The following is a 22123-nucleotide window of genomic DNA, read 5'->3' as shown; positions in this document are numbered from 1 at the left end:
CCTTAGGGAGAAAATGTGGCTGGCATATTTAGCACAGGGTGGATTTTAAAAAACAACAACCTGGAAATTAGGAAGTTCCAGTGACATTTAAAATAAATGGCACAATACAGTATATTTGGCACATTATGTATTTTATACTGAATAGGACTGGAGTGAAGAAAAATGTAGCAGAAGCCTCCAGTGGGTGGAAGAGAAAAAGATGAATTGTATACATTGGTGTTAGAGGATTAAGAAGAATGGTGTGGGAAGAAGGAAACACAGAAGGAGATTTTAAATTCCAAACTAAGCTGGACCTGGCCTTTGCATTCCTCAAATCAGATGGAACCAAATTATTCCTATCAAACTGAAAAGGCATCCATTTAATTCCATTTGACCCAGAAGTCACTGAGGTTTGGGGATTTGTCATCATTGCACTGACCCAACTTTATGTTTCAGACTTCAGGTGGTGAAGTCAGTGGCTGTTGTTCTGCTATGGGTGCACTTCTCTGCTGCTCTGTTCACAATCTTGGGTGATAGACCTATGTAGCTGCTAAGTAGTGAAGTGGACTCCACGTTTTAACAGGTCTCTCCTGTTGCCCCCAGTGGTGGTAGAAGAAAATAGCCTTGCGTGTGTGCTTTAGGAGTATCACAGCTGTTCTGTACCCAGCAGGAGTTATAAAACTGGAGGCTCCCCATATATGAGGAGTAGAGAAACTTTTCAATTCAGATGAGTCAAACTTATCTTGAACATCTGATTTAAAATGCTCCACTTGAATGGGAGTGAGTGGGTTGTTGCATGCGGAAAATATTTATTAGATCACAGCAAACAGGAGATATGGATAATTAAGACAGTCTGTTAATTTGTAGTGATCAACCAACCAAGTAAATTAAAATATTACCCCCTCTTTTTTGTCATCTGTCATCAGATTTATAGTCTTTTTCACCTTACCTTGGAAACAATTTCCTCTGTGCTCCCAACTCAAGATCTGATTGATACATTGTCCTAATGTTGAAGCAGCAAGTAGACTTCTTTCTCCAGCAGTCAGTTCCGCTGACCAGCATCTGGAGAATGCTACCAAGGACACAGGCACAAACTACCCACCCCCTGCTCACCTTGCCCAGCACTCCTGGCAAAGGGAGCTTCCTGGTCTTTACTGCCATTGTTGACACACCATGTACTGCCATCTTTTGCATTTACTCTGACAACAGCTGTCTTATTTTGAATGAAGAGACACACTTTCCCCCTGCCGTTTCCCAGAGCAGGACTAGACACTGTATTCAATATGGGGCTGTCACCCAATGCAGGTGATGGGAGCTATAGTTATTTGGAGGAAGTTGCTGAAGGCTGGCGTAGACATAGCTTCCAGTACAGTGGTACCTCTAGATACAAACAGGATCCGTTCCGGAGCCCTGTTCGCAACTAGAAGCAAACGTAACTAGCGACGGCACATCTGCGCACGCACGCGTCGCTTTTCATCGCTTCTGTGCATGCGCGTGACATCATTTTGAGCATCTGCGCATGCGCAAGCGGCGAAACCCGGAAGTAATGCGCTCCGTTACTTCCGGGTTGCCGTGGAGCGCAACTCAAACGTGCTTAACTCGAAGCGTATTCAACCCAAGGTATGACTGTATTTCACATCTTAGGGAATGGTGAGATTAGCATAATAGCTGGCAGGAGGTGTTGAGATAATTTTTATTTTAGTTTAGTCATTTAACAACATTTGCATACCACTTGACTATAATAAAACCTCTAAGTAGTTTACAAAAGAAAATGAAAACATTAAAATGATCTACCATATTGCCCCAAATATAAGCCACACCCACAAATAAGCTGCACCTTTAAAATTTGGCGGCTTGGGGGAGGCTTGGGAGTGGCGGACAGGACATGCGCCGTTGCCCCGTGCTCCTGGGCTGCTTTTTAGGGGGGAGCCGCACCGCTTTGACAGCGGCGTAAGGTCGTGAATATAAGCCACACTTTAACATTTCACGATCGGAATTTGGAAAAAAAAGTGTGGCTTATATTCAGTCCAATTCGGTACATGAAACTCATACTATGTACATTGATAGAGGGCAGGATTAGCCAATGTGATGCCCTGCAGATATTGCTGAACTCCAAATCCCAGCAACGCTAACCAGCATGACCAATGACCATGGATGATGGGAGTTGTAGTCTAGCAACATAGGGAAAGCACCAACTTGGCTACCCCTGCTGTAGTGTATACAGTAGGATACAGCAGGTCCTATTTAATTCTCAGTCAACAGCACTTTTGGATAGAGACTACATTCAGATTAGATTCTTTACATTTCAAGCAATAATGTGTTTTTCTCTGTGCAATGAATTTTCAGTTGCAGCATTTTGACAAAGACCACACGGCACTGAAATCCTATACAACAAGTTAATGAATTGTGATTTTCCCCAACAATGAGTTGTGACCTCACTGAGTGAGTCAGGCAAGAGAATTTGCTGGTTGTCAAGGATACAACATAGATATTCTGGACATTCAAAATCATGAGAGAAGACATAGTTTTCTTTTGTGGGGGGTAAGAAGAATGGATGGTTCAACAGAAATTCATTTAACTTCTTATTTTTATAAAAACAAAAAGAAATTGCCCCAGAAATACATTGCCTGGCATTTGCAATCAGTTTGAATGTAATCTATGTTGAACCAACAGATGCTTGGATTGTGATCCTAATCAAATCTCTCCATATGAAAAATGAACTAGCTGGATGTGAGTCACCCTGTCTTCCTAGGCCATGTTTTCCAAACTGGAACAACCTGGTGAAACTTGTCTGCTAATATTTGCATTTTTCAGAGGCCTTAACCCAAAACAGTCATTTCAGATTCACCTCAAACATTTTTCACCTGCTGAACCTCCTGCAAGTCCAACTGCAAGTCAAGACCGAGCTGACTCATTGCAATGGTGTCCTGGAAACTCTCTAGCTTAGCAAAACAATCGTGGCAGCTGAAAAATGTTAATGGAGCCCTTCTGTCCAAAACTGGGCTCCTCATGTCTTTGATCCAAGCACCGTGATAAGCTCATTTCCTCAATGAAGGACTGCTCTCTTCATACAAGGTATATTTTCAATTGACAGCATTTCCATGGCCAGGCTTTTTGGGGAGGCCACCAGCAAATTAACAGCTGAGCTGAAATATGAATTTAAGACTCTCCACTCATTCTCTTGACTGCTACACTATTCCAGTTTCATAGTTACCAAAACATAATTACCACCACTGTACTATACAATTTATCAGTGGTAGACAGTATACTATATTTATGTCAGTCTGTGGGAAATTCATATTCAACTTACAATGCAACTGTAATTCACCTTACATGTCTACTTGGAAGTAAGCCTCATTGAGTAACTCCCAAGCAAGTGGGTATACGATTTCAGCCTTAACATTTCAAAAAAGAAGTAGACAAACTAAAAGAATAACTGCATATTCTCTGATAAAACCTAAGCGAGGGGAAAACAATAGTATTGAAAAGGCCATCTTATTTTCTCAAATTAAGTAGCATGTGACCTTTAAGAAGTATTTGCCCTTTAAGGCAGTTAACATGAAAAATACAAATAGAAATTAGCTGTATTTTTTTGAATTTCTCAGAAGGTAAGGCTAGCTGAGTTGGGGTTTTATAAGTGAAAAATAACACATTACAGTTTTGGTCTTATATGTATCTGTAGATAGGTGGTGTTTGATATTTAATGTCATATTATATATGAGAGAGCCAGCACGGCACAGCATGGGAGACCAGGTTCAAATTCCCACTCAGGCAGGAAGCTCACTTGGTGACCTTGGGCCAGTCACTGCCTCCCACCCTAACCTACCTTTCAGGGTTGTTGTGAGGATTAAATGAGGAGGAAGAGAACCAAGTGTGCCACTTTAAGCTCATTGGTGAAAAGGGTGGGATATAAATGCAGTAAATAAACAAAAATAAAATAGACAGTGTTAGTTCAGAAATGTGCATGAGCCTGCCATGATCTGGGAAGCAAGTATTCCCAATCTCTATTTGAGCATTTAGTAGTAAAGGGCTTGTGATTCTGTGGGTTTAAGATGGAAATGCTGAGTTAAAATTCAGTGTCCTCCAGTACTGAGAGTTCTTGAATTTGAAATGTGTAACTGTAGTATTGACTTCAGCCGAATTAGGATTTAATTATGTATATTGGTTTCAAATAGGCTGCAGTTCTACAGCACATTCATTTGTAAATAAATGCATTTGAGTTCTGTGCAGTTACTCATGAACAGCTCTTAATTTGCATTTGGGTCCAGCCCAATAACCTGTGCAGTGGGGTGCTTAATGAATTTACAAAAAGTGTAAATTTCCAGTTGCTCAGAGAAGTTTACAAGGATATACACAGGACTGTAGGCCAGAATGCAAAGAACCACACACAGCACACAAATGCTGAACATGTGTTTCTCCAATAGTTATCTGCATGATAACTATCTTTTTTTCAACAAGCCCAACACAAATACAAGAGCAGAGTACATACAAAATAGTGCTATATTGGACTCACAAGTACATATTTATTTATTTTATTTATTTATTACATTTCTATACCGCCCTCCATCCATAGATCTCAGGGCGGTCCACTACATAAAAATAAGAAACACATAATACACAGTAAAACAAGAACAGAACAGATCAATACCCCACTCCCTGCAACAGTTATAGTAGGTTATACAAAATTAGCCTGAAAAATATAACTCAAGTGGTTGTTACAACAAAACATACAGTAATCCTGAACAATGGAGTACCAGCAATGAGCCATTTCCATGCAATCTTTCTTTCTTTTTCCCAAATCCATGCATCATTGATTTCTAATTCTGGGAAATCTTTTTCTGATGGATTGGAAACTGGAATCTGATTGGAATGATTCAGGACCACTTCATGCTTTGTTGTAATATCCACACAACTTGCAGGTATAGCAAGACATGTCCAGTGTTAAAGATTAAGGGTGTGTTGGTTGTTGGACTATAACTCCCATCCATCTCAGGCAGTATAACCAATGGTCAGGAATGTTGGGAGCTGGAATCCAACAATATCCAAAGGCCCACAGTTTCCCATCCCTGTAGTCTAGCCTGCCAGTCTTTCTCCATACAAAAGAATGAACTGCACTTTCTCAGCTATCTTTCCAGCTAGATCACTTATTTTTATTGGTTGAACTGAGCACCTCAAGCACTAAATGATTTTGCAGCATTTATTATATCTTGATTTTTGTCATTGTACAACAACAGCCCCTGCACTACTAAAAATTTGGTTGTTTCCTTCTGTCCTTTAATCATGTTAACACCTGCCTATCCTTCAAAGAAAAGAATTCTGGACACTATTCAATTCCATTCAACTTTCATTCAACCCAGTCTAGGCTCTCTTGGACATCTGTTCACATACAGATTCCTGACACACATTTCAGCTCCAATTAAATCATGAATATCAAGTTCTTGATACCCACTAGCTTTTGGAAATGCGAAAACTTTTCAATTTACAGCTGCCTGGAGAGTTGAGGTTGACAAATACAAATATCTAGACTGGCCATAGTACACCCACAAATCTAAAAGATGCCAACCGTTCAGGGCTTACAGTATCTGTAACTCAGTTTGGGCTTCATGCTTCCAGAGACCATTTTGGTCCTCAGAGGTATGCACTACGAATGGATTTCCAGACCCCAAATAAATACAATCTGTTTAGAGCTGAGTTGAGGAAAAATTCTGTCTCTCTTTTTCTTTTTCTCACTCCCCTGCAATTTCTCCCCCCACACAGAGTGCCCTAGCATAATGCTACACCAACAGCGTTAATGCCTCTGCTAATGGTGAGGCCCAACCCCTAGAAACTATTGTATAAGTTCTACTCCCTTGGAGAAACTCAGTGAAATGATCCCCACAATTTCTCTGCCTGCAAAGATGGCGGTGAGTTTTTGGAAGGCCATGTGTGCACAGCTCTGATTGTAGCTGCCTGCAAGGTCAGAAAAATGGGTTCTAGATCTACTCTACTGAAGCAAGAAGAGTGGAGTGGATGGATCCAACTGAATGAAAACCTTTATTTTTCTACCATTCTCCTCTTCTTGTCTGATGGCTGGTTTTCCTGTAGAGCTTGCCAAATCCGCTCTAGCAACATTCAAAGTTCTGAACAAATAAACTGCCAGAATTTATTTTTCAGGGTTGAAACCCAGTTTGCTCCAATAATTGCTCTTTAAAAGACTGGTTTTAGGAATGGCTGTTTTGATCATAATTAGTAATAGCTACGTACTGGCTCAGTTCCGAATCCCAGGTTGAAAATTTGTGGCAGTCAGTCAGGCTCTACTGAGAACACTGGAAAAGGAAATTATCTTCTAGTTTTGAGGACTATAGCTTGAAATGATAGCAATGTTCTTACTTTTCCCTTCCTCGTTTTCTCCTTTGTGTTCTTAAAATAGTCTTCCTCCCCACCGTTTAGGTGATCAATAATTCCCATCCTTTGCCATTTGGGCAAAATCACTTACTTGCATCCTTCTAAAGCTGTTTGCTTGCATTCACTTATTTTTCTGCTTCCACCAAGGAAGGCAACTTCATTTATGATTCAGCAGAGGAAACACAGCCCAGAATAACTAAGGAGATAGTACAAGAATACTTGGCTAGTTTAGATGTATTCAAGTCTCCAGGGCCAGATGAACTGCATCCAAGAGTATTAAAAGAACTGGCAGATGTGATCTCAGAACCACTGGCAGTCATCTTCGAGAATTCCTGGAGAACAGGCGAAGTCCCGGCAGACTGGAGGAGGGCAAATGTTGTCCCTATTTTCAAAAAGGGGAAAAGAGAGGACCCAAATAATTACCGCCCAGTCAGTCTGACATCAATACCAGGGAAGATTCTGGAGCAGATCATTAAGCAAACAGTCTGTGAGCACCTAGAAAGGAATGCTGTGATCACCAATAGTCAGCATGGATTTCTGAAAAATAAGTCATGTCAGACTAACCTGATCTCGTTTTTTGACAGAATTACAAGCCTGGTAGATGAAGGGAACGCAGTGGATGTAGCCTACCTTGATTTCAGCAAGGCATTTGACAAGGTGCCCCATGATATTCTTGTAAAGAAGCTGGTAAAATGCGGTCTTGACTATGCTACCACTCAGTGGATTTGTAACTGGCTGGCTGACCGAACCCAAAGGGTGCTCATCAATGGTTCCTCTTCATCCTGGAGAAGAGTGACTAGTGGGGTGCCACAGGGTTCTGTCTTGGGCCCGGTCTTATTCAACATCTTTATCAACGACTTGGATGATGGACTCAAGGGCATCCTGATCAAATTTGCAGATGACACCAAACTGGGAGGGGTGGCTAACACCCCAGAGGACAGGATCACACTTCAAAACGACCTTGACAGATTAGAGAACTGGGCCAAAACAAACAAGATGAATTTTAACAGGGAGAAATGTAAAGTATTGCACTTGGGCAAAAAAAATGAGAGGCACAAATACAAGATGGGTGACACCTGGCTTGAGAGCAGTACATGTGAAAAGGATCTAGGAGTCTTGGTTGACCACAAACTTGACATGAGCCAACAGTGTGACGCGGCAGCTAAAAAAGCCAATGCAATTCTGGGCTGCATCAATAGGAGTATAGCATCTAGATCAAGGGAAGTAATAGTGCCACTGTATTCTGCTCTGATCAGACCTCACCTGGAGTACTGTGTCCAGTTCTGGGCACCACAGTTCAAGAAGGACACTGACAAACTGGAACGTGTCCAGAGGAGGGCAACCAAAATGGTCAGAGGCCTGGAAACGATGCCTTATGAGGAACGGCTAAGGGAGCTGGGCATGTTTAGCCTGGAGAAGAGGAGGTTAAGGGGTGATATGATAGCCATGTTCAAATATATAAAAGGATATCACATAGAGGAGGGAGAAATGTGTTTTCTGCTGCTCCAGAGAAGCGGACACGGAACAATGGTTCCAAACTACAAGAAAGAAGATTCCACCTAAACATTAGGAAGAACTTCCTGACAGTAAGAGCTGTTTGACAGTGGAATTTGCTGCCAAGGAGTGTGGTGGAGTCTCCTTCTTTGGAGGTCTTTAAGCAGAGGCTTGACAACCATATGTCAGGAGTGCTCTGATGGTGTTTCCTGCTTGGCAGGGGGTTGGACTCGATGGCCCTTGTGGTTTCTTCCAACTCTATGATTCTATGATTTCAGTAATACTTTAACACACTCTGCTTTTTAGGTTTTATGCAATGGGCTAAAAAAGAAGGTGAGCCTATTTCTCCAGGGGTGATTCACATGGAAGGATTTGAATGTAGTGCAGACCAGCAAACAATTTCACTGTGCCTTATTACATGACCATCCCACTGCACCACTCGGAGACTTGGTATTTTGGAGCTAAAACTAGACACTCCACATAAGCAGCAAAAATCATCCCTTTTTACAAGCAGACAAAGTTTTAGCCAGCATCACATTCTGAATGAGGATTGGAGTAGGGAGGCACCATTTAGGGTCTTCCACAGTTAAACCCTTTCTTCAAGGAAACTGGAGAATATGAAGTAGCGTATGATCCTAAGTGATTTGAGATGACTTCATTTCTTCTTGTTTTTGTTTATATAGCTCTTTTTATCCCTCAGCGGTTGGTTTTGGCCTTGCTGCATAGTCGGCACTCTGAAATTCCAAATAGGTTTGGTCTCATTGCCTAAGGAAGATGCTTTCAGATTAGTAATAAGAAGTGCCATGAGGAAGTTAAATAAAGCTGTGATACAGCACTGCAGCCACTGCTTACTCAGCTCTTGGCAATTTTTTTGCTGCTCAGAGTGCTGCCGCCCCTACATGTAATTTCTCTAATGGATGTACAAAGCCTTCAGGAGCCCCAGTTTGGAAGCGTTCCCAACAAAATCCTCTCTCTCTCCCTTCCTCCATGCATACACACATCTTGGCCTCTTTGGAATGCTTGAAACAAAGAATCCATTTTATGCCTAAAATGTAATCTCCATAAAATGAATTTGTTCCAATCTGTCACTTCTTGATCCCCACTGGAGGTTTTTCTTCAGGGCCTTTAATTCTCACCCTATTATCATCTCCCCATTACGTTATCAAAGCAGAATGAATGGTGGCTTGTTGATTGGGCTGGGGGTAGGGAATGGTGGGGTGACACCTTTTAAATGGGCTGCCTGGCCTCTATTGAAGACACAGTAGGTGAGCTGTTGAAGCTGGCAGGACACAGTATTCATGCACAATGCAGCACAAGACTTCAGCGGTGTGGAGAAGAAAATTTCCCAGTGCTTAATTTTTTTCCCTGCAGAAAGTTTTTCCAATTCATAAGTTCATTAGTAGCAGGGGATGGCTGCCAACTGCAACTAAACATTAGGCAAGCTTGACAGTTTCAAAAGTTTTGGCTTTGTTTACTCAATACAAGTAAAATAAGCATGCTAAGTTATATCACTCAGAGAAAAAAAATATTTCCAGTGCAAACTAATATTGAATTTTCAAATTCAAACTTTTCCAGAAAATTCACATCCCAGTAAGCCTTCAAGTTATGCATCCCTGTTTGTAAGGATGCAGGAGTATGAGATAGAGTCCTATTGTATGTCCTTCTTCGATAGGAATGTTTTCCCATTGCTTCATGTTCTCCAGCTTCCTTGAAGAAAAGGTAATTGTGGAAGACCCTAAATAGTGCCCACCTACTCCAATCCTCATTCAGATTCCAACACTGAGAAAGGACGAAGTAAACTGATTGTAACAATAGTGAGAAAGATGTTCCTTAAAGCCAGCAGGCAAATGTGGCTGCGTTTTCACGACGGGAATGCCTGCTTTGTTTTTTTCTCCTAGGTGATCCATTGGAACTCACCCAAAAAGCTGAGAGTAAAGAACAAGCACGTTGAATTTTTCCGCAACCTCTACCTGACATTTCTAGAGTATGACGGGAATTTATTGAGGCGGGAACTCTTTGGATGCCCCAGTGAGGCTGATGTCAACAGCGAAAATGTAAGTTGGAAGCGTGTGGTTTAAGATGGGGATGGGCTTTTGTTTTGCATGGACCTGTGCAACTTGGAGGGAGGGAGGCTTGTATCCCAGGTGAAAGAGTACAGGTTTGTTGTTGTAGAGTCCGTTGCCTTTCTTTCTCTCTCTCTCTCTCTCTCTCAACTTTCAGAAGATAGCTTTCCCAGATACCGACAGACTGGTTCATAACAGTCATTCAGACTTGACTCCCACAGATTATTTTACAAATTTATCAAGAAAAGGGGTAGAATCTCCAGTATCCTTAAGCAGGTGTGGGGAACCCTTTTCTGCCATGGGCCTTGTGTCTTCGTGGGTAATTTGTTGGTGACTGCCAAGCCAAAGCCAATAGTAGGTGAGGCATTCTCTTTTCTCTGTTTCTCACTTTCTACCACCCTCCTTTCCCTCTGACTGGCACAAGCTATTCAAGGACTTTTCCAGCCCTAATACCTGAAATTCTTCTAATGGGGGAGGCTGGGAATTAAACCAGGGACCTTCTGCACACAGAGCATGTGATCTGTCATTAAGTTATGATTCTTTCCCTGCCCACTCCCAAGTAGAAATGCAATGGAAAAGAGACTGGATTCACAAAACATCCCCCAATCTCAATAGTCTACATTGTTGAAATGATGAAGAGATGGAAGTAGCTAGACCTATACTTTTGAAAAGTTATGTGTCTTCGTATTTCTGCATATATATTGCAAGCTGTATAATGGGAAAGCATTTGAAGGTGCAATTATTGTGGGAAATTGTTTGAAATTACAGCTAGTTTCCTTCCGTAATAGCTATATGCTGAGTTCTTCCTCCTTCCATGTACCTATGAAGCACAATAGCAGTGTTCAGGACAAGTAGAACAAAACTTGCAATTCAAATCCCTCAGGCAAAGTGGTCCTTTTTAAGTTAAATGCGGGGATATTTATATATAAAGGTGTGTTCTTTTTTGTATGCAGTATCAATTTGTTTAAAATGTTAGAGGCAGGATTTACTGCATGATGCATTTAAATCAGACTTTTGCAAAGCCACCTACAAGAGAATTCACTAGCAGAAACAAGGTAGGCAGATAATTTTAGGTGCCCCTATAAGAAAAGGAGTTTGGGCACCCCAAAATTCCTCATTACCTAAATTCTGCAATTTAATATGCATGATAGTTTATAACTGTTGTTTGTGTTATGCTCACAACCACCCTGTGAGGAAGAGGGCTTTGCTGGTGGCAGAGGAATACATACTGAACAATTACTTTTAGGCTTCCTCTATGTATATAGCTGGCCACACTTCAAACAAATGGTGAATAAATGCAAGGCTGAATTAGGGTGGTTGGGGGTCCTGGTGCAGTTCCCAAAATAGGACACACACACCCCCAATGAAATTAGGTGCCACAAATTAAGTCCTGTAGGATCTTAAAAGTTAACAAAATTTTATGGCATAACCTTTTGTGGACTACGAGCACTACTCTGAGCATGTGGAGTTTCACAACTCTCAGCAAAACGAAAATGAAAAGGTTCTTACCAACCACAGAGTGAAGATGTATTACTCTGTGCCAGGGCCAGCCTTATCATTAGGCAAAGTGAGGTGGATGCCTCCAGCAGCAGCAGATGCTGGGAATTGGGAAGCAGTAGCCAGACAGATGCCAGTCTGGCCAGGCATCTGTACTTGCAATTGGAGGGAGCACTGTTGATTCTCCACCACCACTACCCCCTTTGGAGTTATTTTCCTTCTCTTCTGGACTTCTTAAAGAGACAGTCATGTTGCTTTAGAACTCATGAAGCTAACTATTGTGCATAATTTCATATCTGAAAATCAAGGGTAATTACATATACCTCTAGATATACTCCCCCAGTTCAAGCATCACACCACACACACACAACTGTAACTTACGAGATAGAACTACAGTTTCTCACTAAACCCTCAAACACACTGGCCCAGTTTAGACGTAAAATATACAAGCCTGGAGCTCGTATGCTCCCTTCTCCTATGTCAGTGTGACCATGAGAACAAGATTATAAACTTTTCTTTCCAGTTTCAGTTAACTACTGTTTATCTTAATGTCTCCAAACCATAAATTGCAGTTGATTTTAGCTATTGTTTATGGAAGCAAGCCAGCTTCACATACCATGGTTTGAAGCTGGCTTATTTCCTCACTCCATGAAGACTAACCATAATCTGGCTAGGTTTGGACGTAATCCTCCATTGCTGTGGTTGGTTAAAATTGGAAGCAAAATCTCATTTTTATCGCAATACATTCCAATGAGGCCTCTGTAGTTCATCATTATTTTTATTCTAAGTTTATTTTCGCTCACTAGTTCCTTTCAGTTTCTGCTCAGTGCATTCCAGCAATAAATGTACTCCTTTCTTAGTTGCAATAAAGTGAGGAGGAGTTTTATTTATATCTTAAAAGGTGTTCCTAACAACACAGAGAAGAAATTAAGTAGATATTTCAAAATACCTTACAAAACCTGCAATTTTAAAAGAAATCTTTCCAACTACGTGAACAACATTTAGAATACAAGTCTGAAAACTTAACATCTGAAAACCACGGAGAGAAAGGAGGGGCTGTTCCTTTAAACGGCAATTCTAGTTGTGAGCCTATAGTCTCCACTGTGTCACTTGCCATAAATTGTTAACACAGACTACCAGTGTACCAAGTAGGGAAGCCTTGCAATGTATTTATTTTTATTTCATTTATTTTAAAACATATACAGATAGCCCTCTCATATAAAATATCAACAAAATAGGCAAGTACAAGATAAAAATGACTAGCTCACCTTGAGAAACTTAGCACAACTGGATAGGCTTGAAGAGAAGTCTGAAAATTAGCAGCAAGGATGCTGGCCGAATCTTTGCTGGAAGAGTATTCCTCAGCATGGGACCAGTGACACAGAATGCTCTACTTCCAGTTGAAGTCAGTTGTCCCCATGTTTCAAAAGCTTGGCTAACAGCACTCTTATATAGCATACCTTAGCACAGAGGTAACTTTATGGAATGGAATGGAATGGAATGGAATGGAATACAAATGTCATTCATTCATTCATTGTAATATTTCCCTTTTCCAAAAAGCAAACGATCAAGTTGAGTTGGGGGAGGTAAGACAATAAAGGATACACTCAGAGATAGATGGCAGCAGCACATATGGAGGCTGCTCCTTACAAGAGAAGGGCTGTCATTCTGTTTTGCTTTGCCTGCAAAAAGTCCCTGGCATCTCCAGGGATGGGTGAGGAATATCTCCTGTTTAACACCCTGGTTTGCACCTCCCAGTCAGTGTAGACAATACTGAGATTGATAGACCAATGTCCTGTCATGAGTCTTGAGGCATCGCCAGGCTCGGGAATGGCAGACTAAGATGGACAAGAAGGAAAACCAGGAGAATGACCGGGGGGGCTGAGACCTGGGAACAAGAGCCTTGCAAGTGGGCACCCTTGGCCCACCTTTAAAAGCTTGGCAGGTGGGCATTGCACCCCATTGGGACAACTCCATTTTTCCTGTGCAGTTCTGGCCTCCTTTCCCTGATCTTTGACTCCTTGGACTTGACCTGCTGCTTCTAGCCTGGCTAACCTTTCATTTCCTGGAAGCTAACCTGAGCGTAGCTGCTATTGTGATCACTAAATTTTGCTGAGCTTGTATATCTTGTTTGTCTCAATGAAGATCTCTTCCTTACTCTCAAGTAAGAGCCTCTCTCATCATGATCTGGGTGGGAACCAGGATAATAAGGCACTTCCTATGTTCCCGCTGGGAATGTTAGTGCCAATTCGCCAAAATGTTCTGCTCGGCATTCCTTGTAGTTCTGGTGCTGGGAGGGGTGGAAATTACATTTGCCCAGTGGGCAGGCTAGCCCCACACAAGAGAAAATACTAGTACAGGATTTAAAACAGCTCTGCCTCAGATAATTTGAGGGTTGGTTGAATGGTAGCTTTCATTGTTTACAAGATCAATGGCTTATGCCTGTCACTTGCAATCTGGCTGTGTCAGAATTTACCCTCAAGGGGTCATTTCAATATGTAAGCTATTACAACTTAGCAACTCCATGTTATTAGAGGTATTGCATTTAGAATTTAATTTGTAATTAAGAGAGCTTGTTTGGAATGCAAATATCTGTTAAATACCTAATGGAGTTCAATAGGTTTTATACTGCCCTCAGTTATGCTTTGGCCTCATTACAGCACACTAGTGTTAAGAAGAGGCATTACAGAGAGCATAAATTAGATTTATAGTTTTTTCCTTATGCTCCTTGTTTTTTGCCTGTATGCAAAGTAGCTCATTTCTCCTGTATATTATGCATTCTGCTGCATGCTGGTGGTTTCTTCTTTTTGTGATTTCCTTCCCTAGTTTGAGTTTTTGTACTGTGGGTTGTGGTGAAGGAGATCATTCACAGATGCTAAAATGATTTTGTAGTTGCTCCAGGGATAGAACACCATTTTCACGTAATGGTTTGACATCAGAAGCATTTGAAACAGGATAGGCTGGAAGTTTAAGTAAATATTGAAAAAACAACAACAGGGGAAACAGGGGCCTAATTTCTGAAACCAAGTCTTTTGCTTACCATTGAAATATGTTTCTTGATTTTGGTGGGCAGAGCAAAGTCTCACGCTGTCTTCAGCATTATTATTATTATGTATTAAATTTGTACATTCTTCCTGTCAGTAAAATTTGAGATCTAAAATAGGATGGGGACCCTCTGGCCCTCTAGGTGCTGTTGGGATGCAGTTTCCATTAGCCCCAGCCAGCATCACAGGTAGTCAGAACTGATGAGGGTTCTTTTCCAACAACATCTGGAGGGCCACCAATTCCCCCTTCCTGTTCTGAAACATTCTTCCTTACAAGAAATAGGCATTTCATTGCACAGCTACTGGCAAATGCTGAAGAGGCGCCTCTTTACCCTGGCTTTTGATACTTGGCGTGGAAATTTTTAATACCCACGTTGTTTTTGTGACTGTAAGTTGTTTTACACTGTTTTTGATACTGTGTTTTAATGTTGTAACCCACCCTGGGACCTCATAGTGAAGGGCTGGTCGTCGTCAACAACAACAACAACAGATTCCTATATGTCAAAACAGTTATTCCCTCTGTTTAACATTTTTTAAACCAAGCTTTCTTTGGGAAAACACAATTCAGCATCCCCCTGTGTGAAGTTGCCAGTACCTGATCATAGCAACACATAAGGAGAGATTGAGAACTGGGAGTTAATGTGATGGAATGTCCTGAAAAGCTTGCTTGAAGAATTCATTTTAGTTATAACAAGCACACAGATGGCAGAGATTATCAAGGGAAGAAGCCCAAGAACATGACATACTTGACTCCAGAGCTGAAATGCTGGAAATGTTTGTCAATGGTAGCTTATTGTAACATGTGACTGTTATCAGGCTTCGTAAAGTTTTCTTTCCTTCCTCATGTTTGGTTATTCTACTGCTTAGTTGCTTTCTATAGAGGAGCGATATGAGTATCCCGACATTAAATATATATTTTTAATCTCTGTTGTGGCAACTGAACTTGCGTGCTTGGGTTTGGACAGATGGAGGGAAGGGGAGAGATCTGATACCATTAGTTCAAATGCAACAGGGGAGCACATTTGGTACAAAAAGGGAAATTATGGTAAGAAAAAGAAGTGTTTTGTGCTAAGTGCAGGGCCTGTAAAATGGAAACTATTGAAGGGTTTTTTTATGCTCCCTAATATATGTGATGCACCATCCGTGTCATCTGGTGACTTTGCTTTCACAGTTGCTAAATGAGCCACCAGATTTAACAAGGGTTCTGCACTAATTTGCTCCATATCTCATGCATGGCATGAAACGTGGAAGGGGGAATTTACAGCCCTTGAAGTAAGTGGAAAGGACCTCAGCAGGATTAGTGGCCTTTAGATCAAGCATTGTTGCCTGTCTCATCCTCCTCTTCCCCTCCTCTTCTTATTTTAATGTTGAAAGTAAGTTTCCAATGAAAGTCATAAAAGCAATGCACACTATAATATCTTATTTATGAGCTTTCTATAGGCCTTTAATGTTTATGTCCAGCATTCCATTATCAGAGGACCTACTTGTAAAGCACAGGGTTGTTCTGTAGTATGTTTAGTATACCCAGTTGTGACTTCACAGCAAAAGCTGTAAGGCGAGATATAATTTCTCTGGTAAAGGCCTCATATTCATTCCATATTCACTTTTGTTCTTTTTGCAGCGACTTCTGTCAGGGGCATTCATATGATGAAGCACCAAAACTACCGAGAGCAGTGGCAGTGATAAAAGCTGTGGTGCAGGGTAGAGCAGTTTTGTGACTGAAAGAACTTGCATGTTACCAGTTTTAAGGGAATTACCCTGCCAGTAACAAAAAATGCTTAATTACCTCCAGAAAGAGCTGTGCCAGGGGAAAAAATCCCAGCCACTTGATTGCCCAGCCACTGAGGGATCCGATTTTTATACATGGAGTTTTGAGGATTTATTCAGTTCTGTTCAAGTCTAGTGCAAACAGGTTGGATGGTAGCTTTTTTGGGGGGGGGGGAACAATTGCCAAAATGTAGGCATTTGAGGAACTTTCCTGTCCTGAGTAAGGAATAGCTGACGGGGAAATACTGATTGATTATGTAAGCCTTCTTGTGAGGGCTGTGTCCTACAAGATAACCTGTAAATAAGGATGTAATATAATCATATAATAATTGGTTGAAGTCGCTGTTCACGTCACTTTTTCTGTCCCCAAAGTCTTGTGTGGTAGAATAGTAGCTAGTGGGCAGGGGTCAAAAACAGGATCCACAAATACTCATGTCACGGTCACCATGGCAACCACCCTTCCTGATTAGCATCACTTCTCATAACACATACTTCAAAATATGTTCCAGAGGCAGAACCACCAAAGCACAACATGAAGTTAGGCCTGGAAATGGCACACAAAATGGGGGTCCCCTCACGGTTCCTTTTCAGTGTCTCCAAAGAGCAGCCTGGAAAATGTGGATGAGGCAGGGTAGATCCTTTAACTTTAGAATGTACTGTAGGGATACTCAGAGCAGAGACTGAACTAAAAGCACAGCAGCTGAGGGCAGGAAACAGCAGGAAAATTAAAAGCTGCTGAAACCACTCCGATTATAAATTCAGACCAGCTAACTGCTGTGCCTGGGAGCGCATGATCAACAAGACGAAAAATACTGTTGCAATTAGTCTCTGCACACCAGTGGAATAGCATTGCCTATCTAGAGCCTGTTTTGGAATGCAGAACATTTTAACAGCTCCTCCATAGAAGTTCCTGGACAATTCCTTCGGAATAATGCAGCCCAAATGGAGACTTGCTTTTAAAGCTAAGGTTGTATATGCACTTCTAAATTGCTCAACTTGATTCAAAGGTTTGTTTGCTTTCAGCAAGCTGAAGTTTAAAAAAAAAATAAAAAACACAGCATAGAACCACATAAGTTAAAGTAAAGTGATATAAGCAGACAACCGACACTACTATTTGTATATGGGCACACATACAAAAAAGTCCCCTTTCCCCTAAATGGATAGCCACAGCAGGTATGTATTTTGGCTAGCCATGGGGGGGGGGGGGGAAACAGTGAAAGCTGTAAAGGCAAAGCACAGCATGCTTGCTGTGTGAGAGAGAAAGTTTATAACCATGCAGAACATGGAACACAGAGTTCTGTGGCTATCAGAGCAATCCAAGCCCTGTTGTTTGAGGTGGGGGGTTGGATTGGGCAGAGGTGTTTCCCTACACAGCTGTGCTAGCTAATCCAGCCTCCATCCAGTCACTGCCAACTGAGTGGCCAAAGGGACACGCCATCAGTACAGCACTTCCCTTTCCAGTGGGTAAAAAATTCCACCAGCCAGATTCTCACTGGAAGTGGAAGAGCTTGGAACAGGCCATTATGAGCTTGGAACAGGCCATTATGGGGATGTTGAGTGGGAGGGACAAAAATAGCCTAGATCCCAAACCAGTTTCACTGATGTGACAAGATGCCACCAGGCCTGATATGAGCCCAGTCACTGCACCACTTCTAGGCTGGTGCAGCAATCTTCATGCCACCCACCTTCTACCCCAACAGCTGTAGCTCAGTGGTAGAGTACCTGCCTTGCATGCAGAATGTCCTGAGTTCAATCATCAGCTTCTCCGTGTAGGGTAGGAGAGACTCTTCTTTGAAACCCTGGAGAGCCACTGCCAATTCGTGTTGACAATACTGACCTAGATGGACCAGTGATCTGACACAGTACTGGGCAGCTCCCTGTGTTCTTCACCCTGCATAGCAGGGCTGTGGATGCAGTGGTTTGAACTGTACTGGAAGTTGGGAAGGAGACAGAAGTGTTGACTAGAGAGCAGGGTTCCTGTGCTTGTAAATTGTTGGGAAGAGATAATTTCGGATGATGCACTTGTCCTGCCTCAGTGTTTTGGGGGAGAGAAATACCAGACCTGTCAACAGCCCCTCTTCTGTGCAGTTACTGAAGATTCAGAAAGGTTCAGAAACCTTGTCCTCCCTGGTATTTCACCAGCTGTAAAACTATGACCGCCTACTGGCATTAATAATAATCCTCCTTTCAAAAGAGGGAGCCATGTTAATTAGAGCAGTAAGAGCAGCTCTGCAAGTGCAAGACCTTAAACTGGTTTAGAAGGAGATTTGTGCTCATTGCTGTTATGAGATGTTGGGGGAGAGTTTTAAGCTTTTCTTCCCCTAATTAAAAAAATCCATTTGCAAAAGAAGTTGGAAGTTACTGTGCACTGAAAGATAACGGTATCCATCAAGGACAGCCTTTAATCTCACAATTAGGTCCATGTGGACAAGCAAGCCAGCTCAAGACATTTTGCTGCCTGAGGCAGAGCAGCAGATAGCTTTTTCCTCCCGTGTCAGGGTGCACAGTTCCCAAGGCTGGTCAAGTTATTTTGGCACCTGAGGCACAAAATCCCACAAGCACCTTTCTCCCTTCCCAGCAGTACAAATGCAGTACAGTAATAAGTTAAATAACCATCAGTTTGCTGCCCTTTCATGTCACCTAAAACTAGCTGCCTAAGGCAGCTGCCTCCTTCAGCCTAATGGTAGGGCCCACTCTGTACAAGACCCCCAGGCTATAAATATTTCTTTGAGGAGTTGTTGTTTTCAGCTTTAGTAGCTAATTAACGTACTGAGAATTCTAAAACAGAAGGTTGGCCATGGTAGGCTTATCTTGTCCTTTGACTTGGGCATGTCTAGTGCAAATTTCTTCTCCTCCTCCTTTGAATAGGAGAAAGCTGTGTTGTGTTATAATCTGCATTTGAAAGACCACCTCAGTTTGTGGCATGATGCACAAGGACCTGCTGTCTGGAGGTAGAAGACCCAAAGTCCCCTTGAATATTCAGAATTAGCTGCGCAATCGTTTGGCCCATTTTCCCTTATGGCTTGTGTAAATATTAATATATCATGAAGCTGCTTGGAGAACTTTGAAAGGCTAGAAACCGGCTATAGAAGAACAAATGCAGCAGGCGACTACCAGTCAAAAGGTGAACGTATGCAATTTGTCACATCAGCTTTCAGTTGATTGCATGTACAGCAAACCAGCCCTCATGCAGTAGAATTTGTTTCACGGACTATCGTGTCTTATTCTTTAAGTTTTTTTGTGATAGACAGCAAGGAGCAGCTAATCAACTGTCTAGGTAGATGGATTCTGTCTGTCTAAGCCACAGACAGGGAGTCACCCTCCACCACTGATGTTGTTAGGTTACAGTTTCTAATGTCTCTGTTCATTGACCAAGCTGGCTGGGATTCACAAAAATGGAGTCCAACAACACCTGTTGTTGTTTAGTCGTTTAGTCGTGTCCAACTCTTCGTGACCCCATGGACCAGAGCACGCCAGGCCCTCCTGTCTTCCACTGCCTCCCGCAGTTTGGCCAGACTCATGTTTGTAGCTTCGAGAACACCGTCCAACCATCTCGTCCTCTGTCGTCCCGAGATGGTTGGACGACACCTAGAAGTCCACAAATTCCCCATCCCTAGTCTAGGTCCACCTCAAAAGCAGTTTCCTCTGATCTGAAGTTGAGACGCGTGCCCCAGTTCACTGTCCAAATAACTAAGTTAGAAAATATCCTTTATCTCCTCTTATTTTATTTTTGAGCTGGTAGAAATCTGTATCTCTTTGGTAGTTTTTTGTTTTGTTTTTCTTACACCTTCTACATTATTTTATTCAAAATCTAATGAAAGTAGTTGCTACCTGTATCTGTGGAACCATTCTCGGGGGGAGGGAGATTCTTGAAGGAGGATTGCAAGGGCTTTTAAAATTATTCCAGCTTAATATGTACAATCAGGAAGAAACTGACTACTTGGACAGCTGCACAGTCCCCTTTATCTAAAGCTTGTTCTTATACAGTGGTACCTCGGGTTACATATGCTTCAGGTTACATACGCTTCAGGTTACAGACTCCGCTAACCCAGAAATAGTACCTCAGGTACTTTGCTTCAGGATGAGAACAGAAATTGTGCTCTGTCAGCGCGGTGGCAGCAGGAGGCCCCATTAGCTAAAGTGGTGCTTCAGGTTAAGAACAGTTTCAGGTTAAGGACCTCCGGAACGAATTAAGTACTTAACCTGAGGTACTACTGTAAATCGAAATCTTCTTACACTTCTTTATATCATGAACAGAAGTTACGAAGATGTTTGCCTAAACACAGCATTTAAAGGGCAAGTCAAATGCATAGGTTGGAACCTGCATTTCATTATAAATTTGGGTATATAACTAATATGTGTATAATTCGGCAAATTTGTTCATGTCCTTCCAGTTTTCTGGTCATGCATTGTAATTTAATAACACTGTAGACACACTGAGGATACAGACTAATTGCATGCATCTTTCACATAGATTAGGCTATAATTATTCAAAATATGAGTTGCATTATTACTTGCTCTTTGGCATAATTTAAAGAGAATACAAGGATCCTCTTCAGCAGAGTGAGCAGAAGCAGCGTCTGAGGCTTTAGGCCTTGAGTCGAAAAAGTTGCTGAGGTATTTGGAAGTTAAATGTGCTGAAGCCTAAGATACCAAGGAGGCACACAAACACAGACATCTTAACTTTTATCAAACTTTATGATTTCTTGCTTATCTCTAGATCATTGAGAAACTGACTAGCATATTTGAAATTAGTAATACTCTGGTCAAAAATGTATTGGCTTGTCATAAATTGTGTTCCGGAAACTTAAATGTGAAGCATGCCCATTAAAACTTTTGCAGACTTGGGTAGTATGGGGCTGGCTGGCAAGAGAGACAATGCAGGGCCAGCAGATGTGGCAACGACACACACGCTTTCACTACATGTTGTTAATTACATTCCTTCTCCTGGATTTCATATGTGATGCCCTGATAATATTTGAGCATATGTGCTCCTTAAATGAGAAGTTCTCATTGAAAGACAGCGCAAACTTTATGGTCAAGCTTGAACACTAATGAAGGGTTTCTGCTGGACAAAAATACATTTCTGGGCCACCATCTGCAGATCAAAGTGGGGGGTCATATATACAGAATCTGGCCAGCTTTGTATTGGAATTGTCCCTAAGAGACAATTCCCCCCTCTTTTTTTGCATCCTGGGCTCCTTTGAGAGGAAGGGCAGGATATAAATTTAATTAATTAATTAATATAATGTAACATTTCCACTGTGGAAAGATGTTACATAAATATTAAACTTGCATTTGGTCCCCTTCTGGCTTCATCCCACCCCCGGTTAAAATACTAGGGCATGAAATGCGATCTTTCTTTATTCCATTCCTCAGCAGTAGTCAGAGACATAATTTAGTCCATAGTGCTATTCCATAGCTCATAATTAAGTTGTTATATCCTTTTATCTTAGAAGCCTGAAGTAATCTGATAATCACTCAGTGACTACCTAGATAATGGCTACTTTGCAATTACCAACTTATAGCTTGGCTATTTGTGAAATTAAAAAAAGAAGAAGATGCTATGATATCTCGAAGGAGTGGTATGGTACAGCTCTTCTAACCATTTCTACTTAGGCTGATAAATAGAACTGATAAGGGGAGAATGCTAATGTCTTTCCATGGAAGGAAATTAAGATGTTTCATCTAGTCATTTCTGGCTTTATTTAAAATGTTATTTGTGCTTAGGGGGAATGAAATGAACGAGGGTGTGATGAACTGAGGTTTTCAGTGGTGAATGAAATGTAAGATGATGGAGAATTTGTGCCCACAGTGGTGACTAGAGTAGGGCAGAGGAAGAGAGGAAGAGACACATGGAGACAAGGATTGGATAAAATCAGTCATCACTTTATA

General features: G+C 41.6%; 1 protein-coding gene across 1 annotated transcript in view; it reads left to right on the top strand.

The window, feature by feature from the left end:
- LARGE1 (LARGE xylosyl- and glucuronyltransferase 1) overlaps positions 1 to 22123 on the top strand; it is a 328203-nt gene that overhangs the window by 265088 nt on the left and 40992 nt on the right. Inside the window, exon 10 of the mRNA XM_081879465.1 lies at positions 9756 to 9911. Within this exon, the coding sequence (XP_081735591.1) occupies positions 9756 to 9911 (156 nt within the window). The remainder of the gene's footprint in view (positions 1 to 9755; positions 9912 to 22123) is intronic.

Source organism: Podarcis erhardii (assembly GCF_964252035.2).
Source record: "Podarcis erhardii genome assembly, chromosome: 10".
NCBI lineage: Eukaryota > Metazoa > Chordata > Lepidosauria > Squamata > Lacertidae > Podarcis > Podarcis erhardii.
The sequence above is the reverse complement of the archived record's forward strand: the minus strand, read 5'-3'. Positions and strand labels throughout refer to the sequence as shown.